Here is a 20,758-nt window from a genome sequence, read left to right as displayed (position 1 = left end):
GTGGCAGTCCTAATGTGGGCCCAAAGGCACTAGAAGGCCTTAGCACCACCACCAGGTGTGGCAACATGGAATTTAACATGGCAACAACCTGAAGCCATATGTACACATAGCTATATACACATAGCTACTATGCCAAGAAGCACGAGGCACTGTTGGCAAGGCAAGGCTAGCACAGACCCTGCTGGAGGGAGCAGGGTGGTTGAGACTGGTGTGAGTGCTGAGACCAGGAGGAAGGGGTTCTGGTGGAATCAGCCTTCTGCAACAAATCAGCAACTGTAGCTGACAGGATTCAAGATCCCCCACTCTGCAGATCACTCCCCTCTTCTGGAGCACAAAACCAGAGCTATATTACACACCATCACAGAGAGTAGGTGGGACAGCACAATACTCCCTTGATGGACACCTGGGTAAAGGCAAGATCCACTCCCTTTCTGAAGGGATGCATGTTGCCTGAAAGGCAGCAACACTGGCCTCCCTGGGTCCTCTAACGAGTATAACCAACCTGGCCCTCAGGGGCTATAGATGCCACCTCATCCACTTCCCCTATAACAGTGTGCACAGCAAAGACTGAGTCAGAGGAATCAGATTTGCCTGGGCGTTTTGGGGACTCTGTCACAGCACTTGGTTAAAGGGGACTGACTTAAATGAGAATAATGAGGTGACTGCATGTGTGGGTGGGCAGTAATTAGGGGAAGGTGCAGCTTTTATCTTAGGAGCCAGCAAATAACTTGAAGAGCCATTAATAAAGCTTGCAGAACATGAGCCACAAGACCCTTACTTGTGCAGCTTGTCTTGAGAGCATGGAGCAGCTGTATGAAAAGTGAAAACCAGATCTCTGAAATGAGACAGAAACAATGTCAGAGAATAGGAGCCCTGGCCCTGCCTTGGACTTTGCAGCAGTGTCCCCAGCTGCTCATGCAGGGGAGCCTAACTGGAGACCCTAACAATTGACAGCTGATAACAACAAGCTGCAAGGTGTCATGACTACTCTGTGGGCACACATGGGGCAACTTTCCCTCAGTGGTACTTCAGTTACAGAGCACAAGAAAATATTAGGCAAATAAACATGGGGAGGAAGGACTTAGAGGGTCCCTGAGGCAGTGGGTAGAGGGGATAATTGTATCCCTCTACTCAGCACTGCACCAGCATTCAGCATTTCCCTCAGCCGTGCTTCTCTGCCAGGGACACTCCTTAGCCAGCTGGTGGACTCCCCTTCATGCATTTCCAGTAGCAGCAGCAGGCACAGAAGCAGTTTGCTACAGAAGGAACTCAAACATCTTCACTCAGCCCAAGGCATTTAACAAGATACAGTTGTTCCAACAAGCAATGGACTTGCATTCTTCAGTTCAGCAACAATGCTGATGGTCTGAGCCTGAGAGAAGACAAAGGAACAAATCACACAGATGGAAAACTGAAAACCTCCTAAACGGCACTCCTCTCGGCAACCCAAAGACTGAATGTGCTCAGACCCAGCTCCACTCTCTTACGATGTCCTGAAGTGCTGACGGTGACCCAAGAAGCACTGTCTGGTGCTGCAGGTGTTAAAGGTTTGGCTTCTGCATTCCAGCCTGTCACCTTCGGTGAATGCTGAATTGCATTAAAGGAGACATACAAAAAACTAGAACTCTTGGTTCCAAAATGATACCTTTTATTAGACCAACTGGGAAATCGCAAGAAAACTGTTCTTTTCTGCAAGCTTTTGGAATCAAAGTCCCTTCTTCAGGCTCTGGGAAAAGTATAGATGGTAGAAGATGGTAAAAAGTCCCCATAGGTAGGAAATAAACTTAATTTTTGCACAGAGGGAGCTCAAGATGGAAGGCTGTCCCTCTGGGTCCATGAGAGTGTCTTTGCATGAAAAATGTTCCAGCCTGGTAGGCATGCTCACACCCACCACCCAAGGTTATCCTTCACCTGTCATGTAAAGCTTAGCACCGTCATGCACCGTGTACAGGTTTCCCTCACTTTATGGTGTACACGTGTTCCTGGAAAATAGCACATAACTTGAATTCACATAAAGGAAACCCACTTTACAATGTAACAAATAGGGATATGTTCCAAAACCTCAACTGTACTGACCCCCAGACCCATTTCTACCACTTTTACAAGACAAATTTGGTACTCGCCAACAGCAGACAGTACACACAAGCACAGGGCACTATCATAATGGAGATGGCAACTACAGAAACATGTTGCAGACAATGAGCAAAGAGTCTCTACACTGAAAACTGTATTTTGGTGCATGTGACTCCCACAATGCAACGCACAAAGCAGCTGACTGCAGACTTCCACCACACCAATCGCATAAGAGTGAATTTACCTCACGTATAACAAATTTTTGGTATAAAAAGGGTCATTGCATAAGAGAATTTGCACATACAGAACCTGCATAAAGCAAGGGAAACCTGTAATTTCAGCACTCTGGTTTTGCCCTGCTGCTGCTGCTGCTACTGGTGGTGTCCACCTGGCTGTGGGGAGGACAGAGGGGATTTGCATTGCACGACCTAACACACAAGACTTTGACAAGGTTTGTTGGGATCTTACAGCAAAACCAATGTGAAATGTTTGCCTAAAGGGGTGCTAATGATTTCGTCACACTGACGACTCATGTCCATCTTGGAGTCCACAAAGGGATCTCAGAGTCATTGTGGACTCCAAAATGAACATAAGCTGTCAGCGTGATGAAATCATCAGCAAAGCTAACTGCACTTTAGCATGCATCAACAGATACATGACAAATAGATCCAAGGAGGTGATACTTCCCCTCCATGCAGCATTGATCAGACCCCAGGTGGAGTACTAAGTCCAGTTTTGGGCGCTGTACTTTAAGAAGGATGTGGAAAGCCTTGAGAGGGTCCAGAGGAGGGCCACTCAAATGGTTAGGGGCTTACAGGACAAGCCCTATAAGAAGAGACTGAGGGACCTGGACCTTTTTAGCCTCCTCAAGAGAAGGCTGAGAGGTGATCTTGTGGCTGCCTACAAATTCATTAAGGGGCACAGCAAGGTATCGGAGATGCTCTGTTCACCAAGGCACCTCTTGGAGTAACAAGGAACAGCAGTCACAAACTGACAGAGAGAAGATTTAGGCTACACATCAGAAAAAAATTATTCATGGTGAGGGTGGCCAAAATTTGGAATGGGCTTCTAAGGGAGGTGGTGCTCTCCCCTACCTTGGGGGTCTTTAAGAGAAAGCTGGATAGTCACCTGGCTGGGGTCATCTGACCCCAGCACTCTTTCCTGCCCAGGCAGGGGATTGGACTCTATGATCTGTTGAGGTCCTTTCTAACCCTAGCATCTATGAGGTTCCTGGGAGAGCTGATGAGAGACAAGACTGTATTGCCTGGACCAAGCCAAGTCCCACTGCATGAATCGTGGTTACTCAATAACCACGTGTGTAATAGCCTCCTCGTGTGACAGAGGTCAAGACCAGCCCTGTCCAGTGGCTACTATTATACATCCAAGTGCAGCTTATAGCTCATGCTTCAAAGGCCAACAGTAATTTACATGCAAGGGTTAAAAAAAATAGAAGGGGTGTGAGAAGGAGGATTAAAAGAAAGAGAGGCAATTCTCAGTGAAGGCTATAGCAACAGTAAATGGAAATTCAACATCACACAGAAGACTGAGCCCTTTGGGTCTGTTCTCCTGCTACAATGCAGCCATTGTTTTGTTAACAACTGTTAATTATCTACCAGCTGAACAACACTGGTATTCCCAGCCTTCCACAGAAGGGGCTTTGCTGTGTTCCTCTTAATTACACTAGCAGAATCACATACTAAGAGGTTCAAAAACAGGAAAGGTGAATAAAAAGGCTAAAGAAAAATACAAATTGCCCCTTTTACATCGCATGGACACCTCCTGTCACTACTAAATGAAAACAAAAAGTGATTTTTCTTTAAACAAATAAGAACAAGGTATGCACCAGTTTTTGTTTCTCATGGGACCTTATACAGGAAAGTGGAAGCTTTTACAAAGGAAGAGACTTGCATTTTTAAAGAAAGCCACTCTCTCCTCCCTCCACTGTTTGCTTTCCACGTTGTTAAAGGAAATTCCCATTTCACGATTAAAGAAACATAGTTCTGAAGCCTGCAAGACCTCCTCCAGCACAGGCCTCCTCAAAGGAAAACAGCACTGTGCTAGATATACTCAGGATCAGGAGTTCAGGGCTTACTGCAAACATCAGAGGGTGACACTGTCTGACCCGTGTCACAGGTCAGTCAGGAAGACCCTAAAAAATTAATCCATGAACAAGTCTACCAAAATGGTGATCACACTGTAACCCTGGAAAGGGAGCGAGTGCAGGGGCATGGCCATCAGGGTCTCCTGATGTTGCTGTTGATCAGCACTTTGAAAATTAGACCTCAGATGCTCTTATAAACTGCGGCACCCAAAACCATGGCATCCTTTTTGCAAACGTTGACCATAACCTGCTTCCCAGATTCCCCTTCTGTGAAAGGGAAATAGTAATAAATATATTACTGTACTTGCCTCAGGAAGGGCATTGGGTGGTTTCAGTATGGTTTGTAAACTAATTAAACACCTTCAGAGGGCAGAGACTTTACAAGCAGAACGGCAGTTTCCTGTGGTTAATCTGTAAACTCGGGTTTTATAAAACGAACTTCCTTGTTGGTAGCTTCCCTCCACATCTAGCAGCAAGTAAGAATGGTGACCTTGCTTACCAGCTTGGTTATGACAGCTTGGGTCCGCTACTGCTCTGTGAAGCAAGCGCTGCAGGAACTAAAATCCCAAGGACACCACTAAATTGATACATCGATGGGAAAGTGGAAAGACCAACTCACCACTTCTAGCTAACCTCAGAGCAGCAAACAAAGTTTCCTCTAAAAAAAATCCCTCAGGATACATTCACACACAGCAGTTTTGTCTGAATTGCTGTGTTACACTAAATTTTCATTCAGAATATAGGTGTGCTCTAGAGGAAAGAAAAGAGAGATAATGATCTCCCCAACCATTTAAAAAACCTCAGGAAAAAACAGACTTTTCAGCCAATTAATCCCTCGTCTCATCATCACTACAACGTCTTATCTAGGTACGTAACTTGAACCCTTTCTACAGCAAAGAGAGGATGTAAGATCATCTGACTTCTTAGCTTTAGCTCTGTTGGTTTCACAAGCTTTTAAGTTACTGTGGAGAAGGACAGAGCTGGGGGCGAGACAGGCTACTCTATACCAAGTTTTTTACTCAAGTTTTAAAAGCATTGCAGGTCAGCTGTTGCAGTCTTTCTATTCAAGCGCTTCCTATTATGAGCAAATTAAAAATACTGAAATTGCAATATCAAGCCAGCAATAATTCAGGAATGCCAAAAATCACTTTACTTATGGCACCACACTATTGTCCCCGTGGACACAGGTGTTATGATACAATTCTTGCCTGCATTTTAATGGTTGCTGTGTGAATAGTTTAGAAAGTGCTGACCTTTCATTACATTATGAAATACTTTTTCTTCCCCCGCGGGACTCCTGTCCTGGTATTTCTTTAAATCAGCTTAATATAGCCACTATCTGGATAAGTTCAGAGCAAGAATGAGCGGGGAAGATGACTCAGTCTAAGTGGTTACTGGTCTCTAAATGACATCACAAAATGATGATGGAGATGCTGACTCATTGCAGATAAATGTCAGTTCTCAGGACCTGAGCAGGACCCAGCCACACAAGGGCAAGGCTCTCTGAGACAGCAGTGCCCTCTCATAGAAGCAGGACACAGGACAAGGCACTCTTGTTGCTCCCTTCTATCTGAGCTGCAGTTTGTTTCAAAATGAAAATCAAGGACAGCTGGTGTCTGGAAACAGCCTTGAGTTCAAAAGCCTTGTGCAATTTTATTGGCAATTTGTGCAGGCTACTGCCTATACTAAATACTTTTCTGAAACTTGCATACACATGCCATCTTAATCAAGGGTCTGTTTGTAACTTGGAGATTATTCCTCTGATTCTTCCCAATTAGCTATTCTGCCACTCAGGAACACCACAGGTGTACAAGCATCACAGCTCCAGCTTTTCTCCCCTGGCACTTAAAAAGGCTACCACAAAAAGAGAAGCATCCAGTTTTTGTATCATACTGATAGGGTAGGTCTGCACTTCAGGCCTGGTAGACACTCCCCTGCTAGTTCAGGTACTCACAAGCAGTCTAACCACAGCAGCGGTAGGGACCTCAGCACGGGCTGGCTGCCCTGTGCCCCTGGCTGGTTTTACGGTCTGTGCTGAGCAATGTGCTCCTGCAGCTATGCTGCTGCCTTACCTGAGCTGGCCAGTTCAAAACTCACTCATGTACACAAGCTGCTGTCACATCTTTGACCATAGTGTAGACAGACCCAGAGGTAACCTGAACTACTGTTTTTCCATTACTGGGGTTGGAAATCTATTAAGATCATGACTTAATTGCAGCTTCTGAGGCTATGCCTCTTCCCTTTCTCACCGCCTCCCATGGAGTGGTATACAGCAAGATGAAAACAGAGATGCAGGCATTCCCTAGTCTCGGCACAGCACAGACACACTGGCTTGAGACTCCTGGCCTCGTTGGAACATGCAAGATTAATCCTCTTACGTGAGGAATGAACTCTTGGCTGTGCATATTTTCCCTCTAACAACGTATTTTATGAATGAGCATGGCCCTTTTCCATATGAATCATATGAGCTCTACACCATATACAGAGGACACACACAGTAAAAAGATTTGTTTCTTGGCTCCACGAAATGAATCTGTCCATTTATAGTGGAACACTTCAGTGATGGACAAAACAGCAATTGATAGCAGCTCATCAAGAACTGCTGGCAGCTAACAAAGTTGTCTAGAAACTCTTTTCTATTAGCCTACTGGACTTGCCCTTTCTCTGGGATCCAAAGGCTCCTCATAGCACAGTCTCCCTAACTTACCAGACTACAGCTCTCTTACCGAGTTAACTCCAATGCAGTGGGTCTTCTAATTGCCATACTCAGTCTATAAATGCACTGTGGCCTTTTACACTAGCTCCACCATGAAGGTTTCCTCTGGTGTAAAAGGAGCCTGTCACTGACAGGCTTGGAGATGACAAAACAAATCCTACGTGTGTGATGTAAACATGCCTTGCTGGGGAACTTCTGGCTATTCCCAGCTGCTGGAGTGGCCTGTGGAGTCTACTACAGACAGGGATCCAGATAAACTACTTCAACCTAAACTGGCATAAGCCATGCTGAGCTCAGTTCAGGGATGTACTGACCCTTACAATTTGAAGTCAAGTACAGAAGAGGAACAAGCCACTATGGCTAGGTATAGACATTCAAAAAACCTGAGAGGGAATTGATCTAGAGTCACACAGTTTTTGGTAAGTGACTTAGTTGTAGATCGGCAGTGAAGAGAACACACATTTGCCCTTTGGTGGGGGACAGCAAATCTTAAATCAAGTTCTGCCATTTTTAAACCAGTCTACATGTGCTGAACTTCTGTTCTGTTATCGGTATAGACCAGTTTCCAATCACTTATACTGGTAAAAGTACAACGTCTGTACCTGGCCTCTAGGCTTCGTTCATTAACCAATTTAAAAGCTAACATTTGGAAGTTTCCAAGCAACACAATGCAGTCTCTTCAGGGCTGCATCCAGCTCTCTTCTTACTCTGGCAAGATTCCTGCTGAAGACAAGATCTAGCTTCTAGGATATCAAAAATGTCAAACAATCTGCCCTGCAGCCATCTGCACGGCATGGGGGTGAAGAAACAGGGAATGCGCTGACACAAACAGCAACTTCCTCTCAAAGGCTGTATCCATGCAGCATTCCCAAGGCTGCAATAAGACACTCTTTATTTGGCTTTGGAGATGACTGATTTAGTTTTAGGTTCCAAACAGCAGAAACCAAGAATTTTGTTTTGAACCCAGACTTCCCAATTCAAGACAGCATAATGCCCGCTAGGGACCAGGCAAATTCAAATATGGGGGACAGACTGACAGCATAAGACTATAAAAGAACAAACTGTCACTCTCACTCCAATTTGGGTGGGGAAGGGAGAAGACAAATGTGAGACTCAACTTTTGGAAAGAAGTGAGGTATTTACTAAAAGAAATGTAAAAGGCTGAAGATTTATGTGCAGCTGATGCTACTCAGGTCTCCAAATATTTCCACTGTGTGAAAAAAATTAACTCCAAAATTCCACATGGGAGGCTTCAAAACTAGATGAAGAGTCCTGTGCATGTTGGAAGAGCACTAGGAGGAAATGAGAGGGAGCTGTGAAAACAATTTATCAGTTATAGACTTCCTTTTCATCTGTAAAGACTAAAAAGATCTTGTAGAACTGTGAGACAACAATGTAAACCTGGGGCTTAAAGGCACCACCTCACTTCTGTCTACTTGGCAGATTGTATGGTTTGGTCTAATCTAAAAGTAAAAGCATGAAGCAAGGGACCTATTGTTCCTAACCAACATAGGAGCTCTTTACCAGGGCTACTTTCCCACTGAATACTGTAAAACCAAACACAATGCTCAACCTAGGCCACAAGAATGAATTCAAAGGGACAATGGGCCCATTTCACTGCAGCATCACATCTTTTATTTTCATTTCCATCAGCAAACAGCAGGCATAAAACTAGTCAAATTAGAAGAATAGCAACTTACACTTACTTTGCACTAGCATAAATAACTATACAACTTACACAGCACTCATGAGTCAAGCCCTGTACAAGGTCAAGTTGTGCACAAATGATAAGTTTGGTAAATGAGCACTGGAAATTACTCTAGGGCTAATAGAAATACCAAGGTACAATAAATAGAAATATTATACTCTGTTAAGCATCAATACGAATGCTTTAGGCAAAGATTCCACTGAGGTGCTGTCTACCCAGCCAATTACAGAATGCTCAGGAACATGAAAAAGGAATAAAAAAAAAAACAGACTATAAATAAATGGGATAACTTACCATTTTCACCAGTATCATAAATGGCAAAAAGCAAAATTGGGTCTGATAAATTTCAGTGCAACTATTCTAAGATTTTAAAAAATGCAACAAATCTGTCACGCTTCTTCTACAGTTCTCACATGCAATGCGTAGTCCTGATAACTCCAAAGCAACACTATACAGGAAGACAACTATTTGTGAAAATAACTCCCAGCAAAATAAGCCCCTAGAGCAGCCAAAGATGGTAAGGATCCCATTGCTTTCAATGGACTTTGTACCAGACCACAAGCTATTCATGAAAGTAAGTAAAAATAAAACATGTTTTTAGTATAAAGCTTGAACTTGTCCCTTGAAAAAGGATTTAGAGACATTTATTTCAAGCCAATAGTTTATTGCTGAAGCAGTATGAATTCAAAAAACATCTTAACTGAATCCTAGGAAAACATCATTAATCAGTGGTCAAGGTTTTATTTTTCTTTTAAATTAAATCATTGCATTCCATTGTATTTATTTCTAAAGAACCAAAAGGAAGGAAGGAAATTACTTCAAAAACCCTATGAAAGCATCCTGACCCTCTCTATTTTTCAATAAGGCCACAGTTATTTGATTGGTACAGTCAGACAAATACTTACACCTGACATTTCCTTACAGTCTGTTGTCCTAATTGCTTGGCTTGCTTACAGTAGCATGATTGTACCTCCAGCAGTTCTGCAGAGCCAAGCTGTGCTCTCATCCATGTCATGAACTGACAACAGAGCTGCCTGCTAAACAGACAGACCTGCAATAAGCTCCAGACAGACCCACCCCCATCGCAATGCATCCCTAACAGAAGAACTGGATGAGCAATTCTGGCTGCACAGAAACAGGGTTCAACCTGAGCAGTGCAGGAACATGGACTGATTTTCAATCGAAGATTCTCTAACACAGAGCAGGACAACATCAAAATGAGAAAGAAAGCAACTTAATTCTGTGTGAAGAGGTTGGGTGTTTAAGGCCAACAGGTGTTACAAAACAATAGCTGACGACTGACCTTGTTAGAATAAATATGGAGACCCATGGTTTTCTTTTTTAAAGGAAGTTTTGTAAATCAGTAACACAATACTTTGTACAAGACCCACCCAGAATTTCCGTACCCAGAACAAAATCCCAGGACCTAACACAGGCATATAGCCATTATTATGCCAATCCAACGTTTTCAAGCAGGAGCTTCAAAACACGTGCCAGAATACAGCGAGCTGCCCTGAGCCAAAACTGCAAGGATGAGCAAATTAGCATTCTAGAGAGAGCAGCTTCTGCAGCTAAACATGCAGGAATATTTTTGTTATGTGACGCTCTACAAGTTTTAGCATGTCTGCAACGGCCCAGTCAGGCTTTAGGAGGAACAATATCCTTTCACCTACTGGAGTGTTGCCAATTCTTCTGCAGCCACTCTCTAATTAAAACATGTGGACACCTGAAGTAGTTTACAGGCAACAGTGAAAGAAAGAAACCAGAGAACTGCTGACTTCAGCACTTCCTCAGATGCACCAATTTCAAATGACTCACTTTCAAACAACTGTTAAGAGACAAATGCAGTCCACCTACAGAATACCACCTTGAATACCAAACTAAAACAAAACAGCTTTTCCAAATCCAGCTTAGTTGTAAACTAGCACAATCCCCATTTTACAAAGTTCAAGGAAATGAATGCTACTGACACATGCTGGTTGTGTCAGACCACTCAGCAATTAATTTAGATCCAATTTGAGCAACAGAAATGAACAATGCAAGGGTGGGCAAGGTTTCATAGATTTCATAGACATTAGGGCTGGAAGGGACCTCGGAAGATCATCGAGTCCATCCCCCTGCCCCAAGGGCAGGACATCAGCAGGGATCACAGGATCCCAGCAAGATAAACGTCCAATTGACTCTTAAAGGAGTCTAGAGTAGGTGCTTGCACCACCTGTCTGTTCCAGGCCTTGGGGGCTCAGACTGTAAAGAAGTTCTTCCTTATGTCCAGCCTGAAACGGTCTTAGAGAAGTTTGTGACCATTTGACCTTATCATTCCTTGGGGCGCTCCAGTGAACAGGCATTCCCCCAAATCCTGATGTACACCACTTATTTGCTTATAGGCAGCCACAGGTCCCCCGAGCCTATGCTTTTCCAGGCTAAAGAGTCCTGTAGCTCTCAGCCTCTCATCATAAGGCCTGTGATTATGCGCATGGCTCTCCTCTGGACCCTCTCAAGCTTCTCCACATCCTTTTTCAATTGTGGAGCCCAGAACTGGATACAGTACTCCAGCTACAGCCTCACCAAGGCCGAGTACAGCTGGTGGATGACTTCCGGGGATTTGCTGGAGAAGCATCAATGGATGCAAGCCAGAGTTTTGCTCGCTTTGCAGGCTGCAACATCACATTGGTGGCTCATATTCATCTTGTCAGTCATGACCACCAAGTCCCTTTTAGCCATGGTGCCAGCAAGCGTAGTACTGCCGAGCCCATAAGCATACTGCGGGTTTTCCTTCCCAAAGTGGAGTACCTTGCATTTTTTAAGGTATAGCCCACGGACTGGATCTGGCCCATGACTGTCTCCCGCAGTGCTCTGCATGGGGCTGAGCCCTGCTTGCACCTTACCTGTGCCAGTGACAGCACCACCCTGGCCCAGGCTAGCATGCACAGCTTCCTACCAGGGCTGCTGCTGCTGCAACAACTACCCAGGTACTGCCTGGCTCTTCCCTCCCCTACCTCCAGCAGCTCCCCTGTTTCTTCCTGCCCAGCTACTGCGTGTAGCTTCTAGCTCCAGCTGCCTTCTACCCACCTTGCCTGCCTGGTACAATGAGTAGTAACTGCAGGCAGCTGAGTGGGTGGAAGGCAGCCAGGAGCTAGAGCTGGAGCCCCATGCACTGATGCAGGAGTCACCCAGCTTGAGCTTCCCCCCAAAACTGGAACAGCACAGCAGGGGCAGAAGGAACCACTGGAGGCAAGGGGAGCCAAGCAGTACATGGGCAGCAGCAGCAGCCCTGCTGGGAAGCTGCCCACAGTGGTCAGGGCTGGGGCTGGCGTGGTGCTGTTGACGGGTGTGAGGCGGAAGCAAGGCATGGGCTGCTCCAGGCAGGAACAGGCAGGGCTCGACCCCATGTGCAGCACTACAGGGGTAGTCATGGGATGGACGGATGGACGTGCGGAGTAGAACGCACCTGCACCACACCGCCTGGGTGAGCTCTGCTGCCCACACCTCCTCCCCCCACCCTTTTCCCACCCCCAACCTGCTCCTGGGACCTAGCCTACAGGCAGCCTCACCCCCCACACATACATGTGCCTGGTTTTACAGTTACACTGGATTTTTTTAAAGTTTCTCTGTTTTTATGCTGTAGAGAAGACCTGTCTAAGCAAAAAACAGAAAACTGAGAACAATGTTAAGTTAAATGTGAAGAAATCAGTAAGAAGAGAAAATAAGGGATCAGTGAGAAGCTTGGCCTATACTCTTAGGTACATTGCTTTTTATTTGCTATTTTTCTAGATCAGTCTATCTGTTCCTTTAGACTAAGTCAGTGATTCTCACCCAGGATGCCATGGCACCCTGGGGTGCCCTGAGATCCTTTCAGGGGTGCCAAGAGAATGCCACACAGTGTCAGCACTCCTGCGTGTACAAACGTAAGTCACAAGATCTCAGAAGAAAACAGAGATTTCAAATAGGAATACATAGTGTTAAAAGCCTTCTGACCTGTTGTGGTCTTTCTAAATTTTTGGCAACAGAATGCTCCATATTTCTTCCACTTGATGTTTGACTACAGAAAAGTAAGAGCTGACATTATCCAAGGAGTGCCTTGAGGCTAAAAAAGTCAAGAATCACTGGATTAAGTCCTTCAAGGCAAAGACTGTCTGTGTACAGGCATGTCTAGCATATAAAGGGGTCCTGACCCAGGTTGGGACTTTTAGGTCCTCTCAGAATATAAATTTAAAAAAAAAGAGAGAATGGACAAAGGAAACAGTTTGCAATGCCAACACAGGAAAAAATACACCACAGTATTAAAGAAAAGTAAAAAATGAAAACTGACTGAAGCCAAGAAGGGAAAGGAGGGAAACCCAGGCAAGAGGAATTTAAAAGATTAGAATTTGATAACGCTATCAGTACCTAGCAGCTTGCTGCTTTAAATCTCAGAAGCTTGGTTGTGGGGAGGAGGTGCATCTAGAACTGGCATTTTTCACCCTGGTCAATAGGGTTTGAAACTGAGTTTGCAAGGGTTTCGCTGTCTACCCCATCTATAACATAGGCTGGTTAACAAGGAGGCCCAGGAAAACTTAAGTGCACAGCACTTTTTACCTTGCTGTCTACTTTGTAACTAACCATTGTGCAGGTACCTGTGTACAAACAGCGAAACAGAAGCAGCTGTGGTAAGGCTGCTATTATCAGGGGCCAGTCTGTGTTGTAGCTGCTAAGACCACAGCAGAACAACCCCGTTTACAGCTCTCCTTCACTCATTTTCAAGGCTTTTAACAGCAAATCCTGAACTGAGTGTTATAAAGTCTCAAGGCTGCTAAGACCACAGACCTGATAAACTGTGTACTTAACGAGCGCTCTTTGCATAAAGTCTGGATAACTGCCTGTCCTCTTTTTGCTCCTGAAGCCATGCATCTAAAGAGACTATGCCAGGGCTAGGCAACTTCCAGCACAGGTGCCAGAGTGTTGGCACGCAAAGGCATTCTGCTTGGTATGCGTGCCTCAGGGCCGATGCCAGGGAAGGGGCCAGGTCTGCACTGCCACAACAAGGATCAGGTCCCTCATGGCTCCCCTGCTGTTTGTCCCTGGCATGCCAACATCTTACAAATCAAGGTTGCGGGTATTTTTGGCACTCTGCCCAGAAACATTGCGAACCCCTGGACTATGCTGTATACAATTTTTTTTTGTCACAATAACCTACAACTACAATAACTCATCCATCCTGCTAATATAACCGGAGGGTGGTTTGTTAATGGTAACTGCCATATACTAATTGTTAACATATCTATATAATTGTCTCAAATTGCCTGTGCAGTTGTATGTATTAAGATGAAACATGCAGAAAATATATGTTTCCACCTCCCTGAACTATTTTCTCTTGGCAGAGCAAAGGCTGTACTTATAAATTACAGAGAATGCTGGAAATCCCAGTATGGCTTTGTCTAGACTAAGGCAATTTCCAGGAATCTAGGTTTTCTGTTCAACATGAAAAAAACACAGTAAATCTCAGACTTTCTCCATTAAAGGAAAAAAAACCTGGGAAATGGTGGGTTTCCCCTTGCAGGCTGACAGAGTTCTAGCCTGCAAGGGGCTGGGGGCAGCGGGAGAAGGGCGGTCAGGCAGGGGCGCCATGTGCATTCACGCACGTACACATGCACAAGGCTTCCAGGCAGCCTGGAGAGTAGCTCCCACAGGTAAGTCTGGGGGGAGGAGGGGAATTGAGGCCCCCACAGTGCGGGAGTTGTACAGGGCTGGAGCTGCTGCCCAACCCAGGAGGTACATGCAGCTAGGGGTTCGAGACTATGTGCAACCAGGGCCCAGACAGAAAGGGGGGGAACGGGGCCACAGGCAACTTGTCCGGGGGGCAGGAGGAGCTGGCGCCCCACCAGTGAGCACACTGCCGGGGGAGCAGGGGACGGCATGTGCCCTGAAGATTTGTGCACAGGATGGGGGCAGAAGTGGGTGTGGGCAGCCTGCTGAGGGCTCAGGCTCCCTGCCCTGCTGCCCTCCCCTCAGGGCCTCTGCGGCTTAGAGGGCAGGACCTGACAGGGCAGGGCAGAGTAGGGCAGGGCAGGGAAGCTCATTGCCACCACCACAAGCCCCATGCTGCCGTGGCAAGATGCCCCCTGCCTGCCAGGCAGCAGCAGGAGGCACAACCCTGCACTGCCAGCCCCACTGCTGCCCAGAGGGCAGGGGGCACCTCACCATGGCAGTGCAGGGCTCAGAGTGGCGACACTGAGCTTCCCTGCCCCACCCCACCCCACTCTGCCCTGCCATGCTCTGTCCTACCCGCTAGGCCCCAGGAGGAGGGCAGCAGGGCGGGTACCCAAGCCTGCAGCAGGCAGCCCGCTCCCCCTGCAGGGCTCCTCTCTGGCCATGGTGCCCATGGGGTGGGGAAGGAAGAGCTGGGCACCATGCTCTGCTCTGGCACAGCAGCCACCACCTCCCGCAGGCAGCACCTGGGACTCAGGCGCTACTTGGAGGGGCAAGGGGCTGCTAACCCAGGTCCCTGGCCCTGTAGCCCTGGCAGCTGCGGGCCCTTCTGGCAGGGCTGGAGGTGAAGCAGGGGTGCAAGGGGCACCGGCAGGGCCAGGGGGCATTGGTTGGGGAGTGAGGGGCCCCAGCTGGGGGGGAGGGGCTATGGGTGGGGAGTGAGAGCTTTTAGTGGTTTTAAATGAGAGAATTTGTGATTTTTAAACAGGAAAAACCAGGACCCCTGGTAATTTCACATGCTAAAGCTTTCGCTCCACTCTACCAGTTGCAGAACTCCTCTTTCAACACCCCAAAGTGCTCCACATACTCCCAAGGGAGTTAATAAGCTAATTTGGACTAAATTAGGTTTCAGGAGGCACCTGTATAGTTTCTTCACCACTCAGCGTAGTGCCAGTGTAGATAGACTTAACTGAAACACTTTAACTAGGCCTCCCAGGTAAGTTGCACAGACCAATAGGGGCAAAATCTCCCATATTACATGGGTTCCAGGAGGCTAGAAGTTGTGGGTCAAGTACCCAGAAGGCACTGCAGCTGAAGCAGTGTAGGAAACCACAAGCATAGACATAAAACAACCTGCAAGGACTCTTACCACAAGTCACCATAACTACTTAGGCACCTTGACTTGCCTGAGCCAAAACCAGTCTAAAGACAAAAGTGCAACCTCTCTAGACAAAGACTGTTTCCTACCATAACACTCTAAGGGACTAGGAGCCCAGTCCTATGGGGCAATGTATACCTTCAGCTCCCAAGTCAGTCAGTGTGACTCAAGGATCAAACAAAAATCACCAGAAGCAATAGCCCTGGAAGGGGGGAGGGTATAATTTCATACGGCTCTCAAGGAGCCTTCGTATATAGTATAATACAACCTATTAAGAACAACTGTTCTTAAAAGACAGCAAAAACACGAAATTCACCCGACCACACTAAACACACCAAGCAAGTGTAAGTTTAAAGAGCGCCCACTCCATGAAAAGAACACTGCAAAAGGATTGCAAGGATGCTAAGGCAACAGGGGGTTTCATTGTACTTTATTTCATGTAAAGATATATAAATGAAACATACAGTTTTCTCCAAATCTGTGTCCTTTTTGCCCAATCTTTTGCTATCAGAAAAATGGACTGCTCCAAGGGAAGTGGTACCGAGCTGGCACTGCATACCATAGCAGGACTTAACGAATGTCATCTAGTTCTGAAGCATTAATCCATGTTGCTAGGATACCAGCTAAGGAAGAAATGCAATACTTACGGATTAGTGTCTAGACTGTGTGACCTTTCCCTTGGTTTTCTAGATATAATTGGGACAAAAATCTGGGCCTCATGAGTTGATAGCTACTTTAAGAAAAGGAAGTTATTTGTAGTCCCTCACAGACCCCAGAGGGGGGAGGGGGAAAGGAAGGGCAGAGACATTCCTTCAGTGAAAAGGCCATTAAAACTACCTGTTTCAGGCAAATGATGTGCAAAGGAAAAATTCAGCCCTTGCAGTCTATGGCTTAGCCTGGGATTTGCCCAGCAACCAAGTCTGACAAAGGGCTCTTTCATGAAAGGGGACAATGTCAACTCTTCAATTAGCAAAGAAAAAACCTGAAAGAAGATTATTACCTCCAATGTTGTCTTCAGGGTGGAGGATGGCCTCCTAACATTTTCATTAACTCTTTATGCCAACTGGAATGAGGAAAGCAAGAAGCTGGGGGGAGGGACAAATGCATTATACTTTAATGCTAGTTGATAGTCCTCCTTACATCCCAGGCCCTCCCACTCTTCAGACTCAGTGGGAAGTTAAATTAATTAGAAAAGCAAACTGATGCTTTGAAAAAAGTACATGATGTAGTTTGCAAGCTCTCTGGGGCAAGGGCCTTGTATTCCGGTGGTTTTGTACGTCACCTAGCATACCCCGGCCACAATCTCAACTAGAACTTGTGACCAACCACTACTGCAATAGGAGTAATGAATATCACCATCAGTACCTTCCAAGAGCCCTGCACCCAGTACACTGACTTGTGACTGAAGCTAAGCTCCCTGTGTGAGAATACAGGTACAGGTTTCTTTTGGATATGCAATGTCATGTGCTATGCCACCAACTGTGATTATTCCAAAATAATTGCAAGTCTGCAGTTACATAAATAACCCCAAATGTTGTGAAGTTGGTTCACTTGCAACGGAAGTCATCAAAAGCATGGCTGGGAACTGCAAGTGACTGTTCCATTCATAGATTTCAAGTCAGCAGATCATCTGGACTCATCTTTTGCCTAGGCACAAATTAAAAGCATTTCACCCAGTGGGCCCATGTACATGAGATGCTGACTGCACAGTAGCGCATCACAGCAGATAGTGCTAATATGCTACTGAGTAGCATTAAGCTACTGCTCAGTAGTGTCACCTAAAAGACATTTGCTGGCACTACTGCTCAGTAACTCCAGTTACTGCACATTTATTTAGTACTTGCTAATGCAAGCACTAAATAAATGCTCAGTAACAACTGCACAGTAGCATCTCATGTAGATGTACCCAGAATATAGCTCAATAATTTGCGATTGAGCTAGAGCATCCTTTTTGAGAAGACACTTCCAGTCCTGATTTAAACACTCCACATGATGGAGAATCTCCCCTGAATAGGTAAGTTGCTCATCACAATAAATGGTTATTAATTTACCTATGCAAGAAGCAGGGCAGGTGGCTTTCTTGCTGATGTTCGCACCAAATAAACATTTTCAATTGTTGGTTCATCCACAGGCTGGTCATTTGCGCTTCATGGAGCTCTTTCAGATGGGTCACCGAAACAACACAGAGTCAAGCTAGCAGTGAAGGATTTGGAAACTGGGATGGAGGATGATGCAGAAAAGCATTTCCCTCTTACTCCTCATGTTTCCATTTGTGCAGTGGTTATACGTGCAAAGAAATCACACCTTGACAATGCACTTCCAACACATTTACTGAGATAACATAAAATATTTCCATTATGATTTACATGGGATAATTTGTTGCAAATCAGTCAACTGATCAACTCTGGAATTATGGCCTGGCAAAGAATCTTTCCTTCTCTTCCTGTCTCTTAAAAAAGGGTCTCAAGTGTGGTAGCTTTGGCTTTGTTTTAACTTGCACTCAGGGGACAAAGAATTTAGAGCTCCTGAAACAAGCCACTGAAAATACCAGCTGGACTTTCAAGTACACCCCAACCAGACCTACATCTAGCGCAGCACTGGGCTACTCTGCAGAAAGCTAACAATCATGCAGAATGTGTGGTGTGTCCTGTGTGCACTATGTGGAAAGAAGTTCTTTTCCCTTGTCACTCAAGTCCATACTTGAATCCAGCTTTTCCTAGGTACAGAGCCCCGATCAGACCAGACAGAGATGTGTGACTGTCCTTACTCCCTAAAGCCAGTATTATTGTTACTATGGTCCCAGAAGAGACTCTGGAAGCACATCTCAGATGAAACAGTAATAACCAAAGCTGGAACAGGAAAAGAGCCGGCCTTCCCTCTGCAAAACATAAGAATTGTCTGAAGAGAGCAAAATGGAAAGACTTTGAAGACAAGCTGCCCTTAGAAACTTAGATAGTTCAGAGGGCCGTGCTCTATTTATCCCATTCCCTGAGGCTAGATAGCAGGGTGGAGCGCCTGGTGCAGCTCCAATCTGATGCAGATAACAGATGATCCCATTCATGCTGTTGCTTTTCCATGGACCACTGAGATTGGGAACTGGACAAAGGTGTTCCTGCAATTCTTACACAGCTTCATTGAGTATTCACCCACCACAACCCCAGACAATGTCTGTTGACCTTACAACTTTGATCAATGTGTTTCTTTTGCTCCCAACTGAAAGAACATGCCACGGAACATACCAACTAGGAAACACGGGTTGTAGACTGATGTGGCATTTGAAATGGCTCAAAAGGGCACGCCAGACAGATGTACATGCCCTCTGAAGTGCTCCAAACGTAACTGCAGGAAACAAGTACTGGAAAGAAACACTACCACACGCAGTCTTGGTGATTTTGAAGTGCTCCAGCCATGGGGTGCACCAAAAATTGTGCATCTGTCCGCGGATGAAACAATACATTTTTAAGCACTTTGAAGTGCTTTGTGCAGTCACGCTTACCTTTGATAATGACACCAGCTTGACTAAAGATTAGCATATACCGAGAAGACTTCTGTCATATAAAATGGATGGTGAGACCAGCGCTTGAAAGAAAGTAATGATAGCCAAGGATAGCCCATAGAGTATTTGTTCATCTGGGTTGTTTCCATTGGTCACTCCATCACTATCTGCTGGGCAAGAGGACATGGAAAGGGGGTAAAGCAAAGCAATATGTAACTAAAGTGGGGAGCACAAACCTAGATATTTGGAACTGGCATGTGTCTGCACCAGCTGACCTGCCATGCTGTGCTTTGAAGGTAAACAAGGCACAGGGCATGGAAGAGTCCTATATTTGCTTCACTCACAGGGAAGAGGAATCAGATACCAGTTTCATTATTCGTTTTTCCTCTCTGGGCAAATGTCCCAGTAAACTCACTTCGAAAGGAAATACTTCCAGTGGCTTACACTCTCCCTTCCCTTAGGGAGGCTGGGCTTTGTTTCTCTGAAAGGACCTACACCAAGCTCCCCAGAACCTCTACCCCTCTCTGGGGCACAGAATTTGTAAGGGCCAGATGGGCCTTTGCTGTTTTAGAGGCGGCAGCAAGAGAAAGAGCTGGGACCAGAGGCCCCTTCATATGCTCTCTTGGTGGCAGGGTCCATGACTCTCAGTGTTCAAGAGGAGGAAGCAGATGAGCTGATGGGGGCCACAGAGACCTACGTGCCATCTTCCATCCAGCACACCATCCTCCCAGCCTCATCCACCTCAAGGAGATGGAGGTAAGTCCTGTTTGCCCCAAAGTCAGTTCCTTCCAATTCTGCCTGATTTCTTTGCTGCTAAAGAAGGGAGTCAATGCACACAGATAAAAGAGGCTGCACTCAACATATAAACAAACAGCCAGAAGAAGCAAATCAGCTCAGCTGAGTCAAACACAAGTTGCTCTTTGTTCCACAGGGGCTGGATCCTGTGGGATAACACTCTGGGTGTGCCTCTGCAAGTGGGCAGCCTGGTTGCAGAGGCAAGCCACAAGACAGAATCCCCAAGCACAGCTCTGCAAGCCGGGAAACCCAGGGAGGCACTCCCAGGGCTTCAAGGTCCCGAACCTGCAGGGAATTCCTGAGTCACACAGGATCAACCTCCTAAAGCCCTGAGAGCACCTGCCTGGGGTGGCTGGAGACTGCCGGCAGCTCTGGCCTGCCAACATTCTCCTACCTTAAAGCAAACAGATGTCCATCATAAAACAGCAGCACAAATTAATGCTACCTTTTCTCACAGCCACAAATTTGAGAATTTGTGGCATGACAAAGGGCATGAACATTAGCTTGATTTTGCTTTGTGCCACCATAAATATTTTTATGGTGGCACAAAGGTGATGACTGTTTCCAACATCACTTGGCCAAATGAGCTCACAAGCGAGGGACTCAATAAGGGAGACAAACATGCCACCAACCCTTCATTTGGCCTCTGGCTGCTCCCTGCTTAACTCTCTCCCTAAAGCCTTCATGGCACTAGCCTTCATGGTACTATCCCCTCCAAATACTTTATGAGGGAGCTGAGGGGACAATCTCCCCTGAAGTGTAGGTAAACAGCCTGGAAGATGTCTGGGAATTGGACAGATGCCCTC

General features: G+C 46.0%; 1 protein-coding gene across 1 annotated transcript in view; it reads right to left on the bottom strand.

The window, feature by feature from the left end:
• The window catches only part of COL18A1 (collagen type XVIII alpha 1 chain), a 177,921-nt gene extending 158,712 nt beyond the window's left edge, over positions 1–19,209 (bottom strand). Inside the window, exon 1 of the mRNA XM_019523230.1 lies at positions 19,158–19,209. Coding sequence (XP_019378775.1) covers positions 19,158–19,194 — 37 coding nt within the window. The 5' untranslated portion in view covers positions 19,195–19,209. The remainder of the gene's footprint in view (positions 1–19,157) is intronic.
• Between the last annotated feature and the right edge of the window lie 1,549 nt (positions 19,210–20,758).

This window comes from Gavialis gangeticus, unplaced genomic scaffold (genome assembly GCF_001723915.1).
Source record: "Gavialis gangeticus isolate Ggan-Ray unplaced genomic scaffold, GavGan_comp1, whole genome shotgun sequence".
NCBI lineage: Eukaryota > Metazoa > Chordata > Crocodylia > Gavialidae > Gavialis > Gavialis gangeticus.
This window is presented reverse-complemented; position numbering and strand designations above follow the sequence as displayed.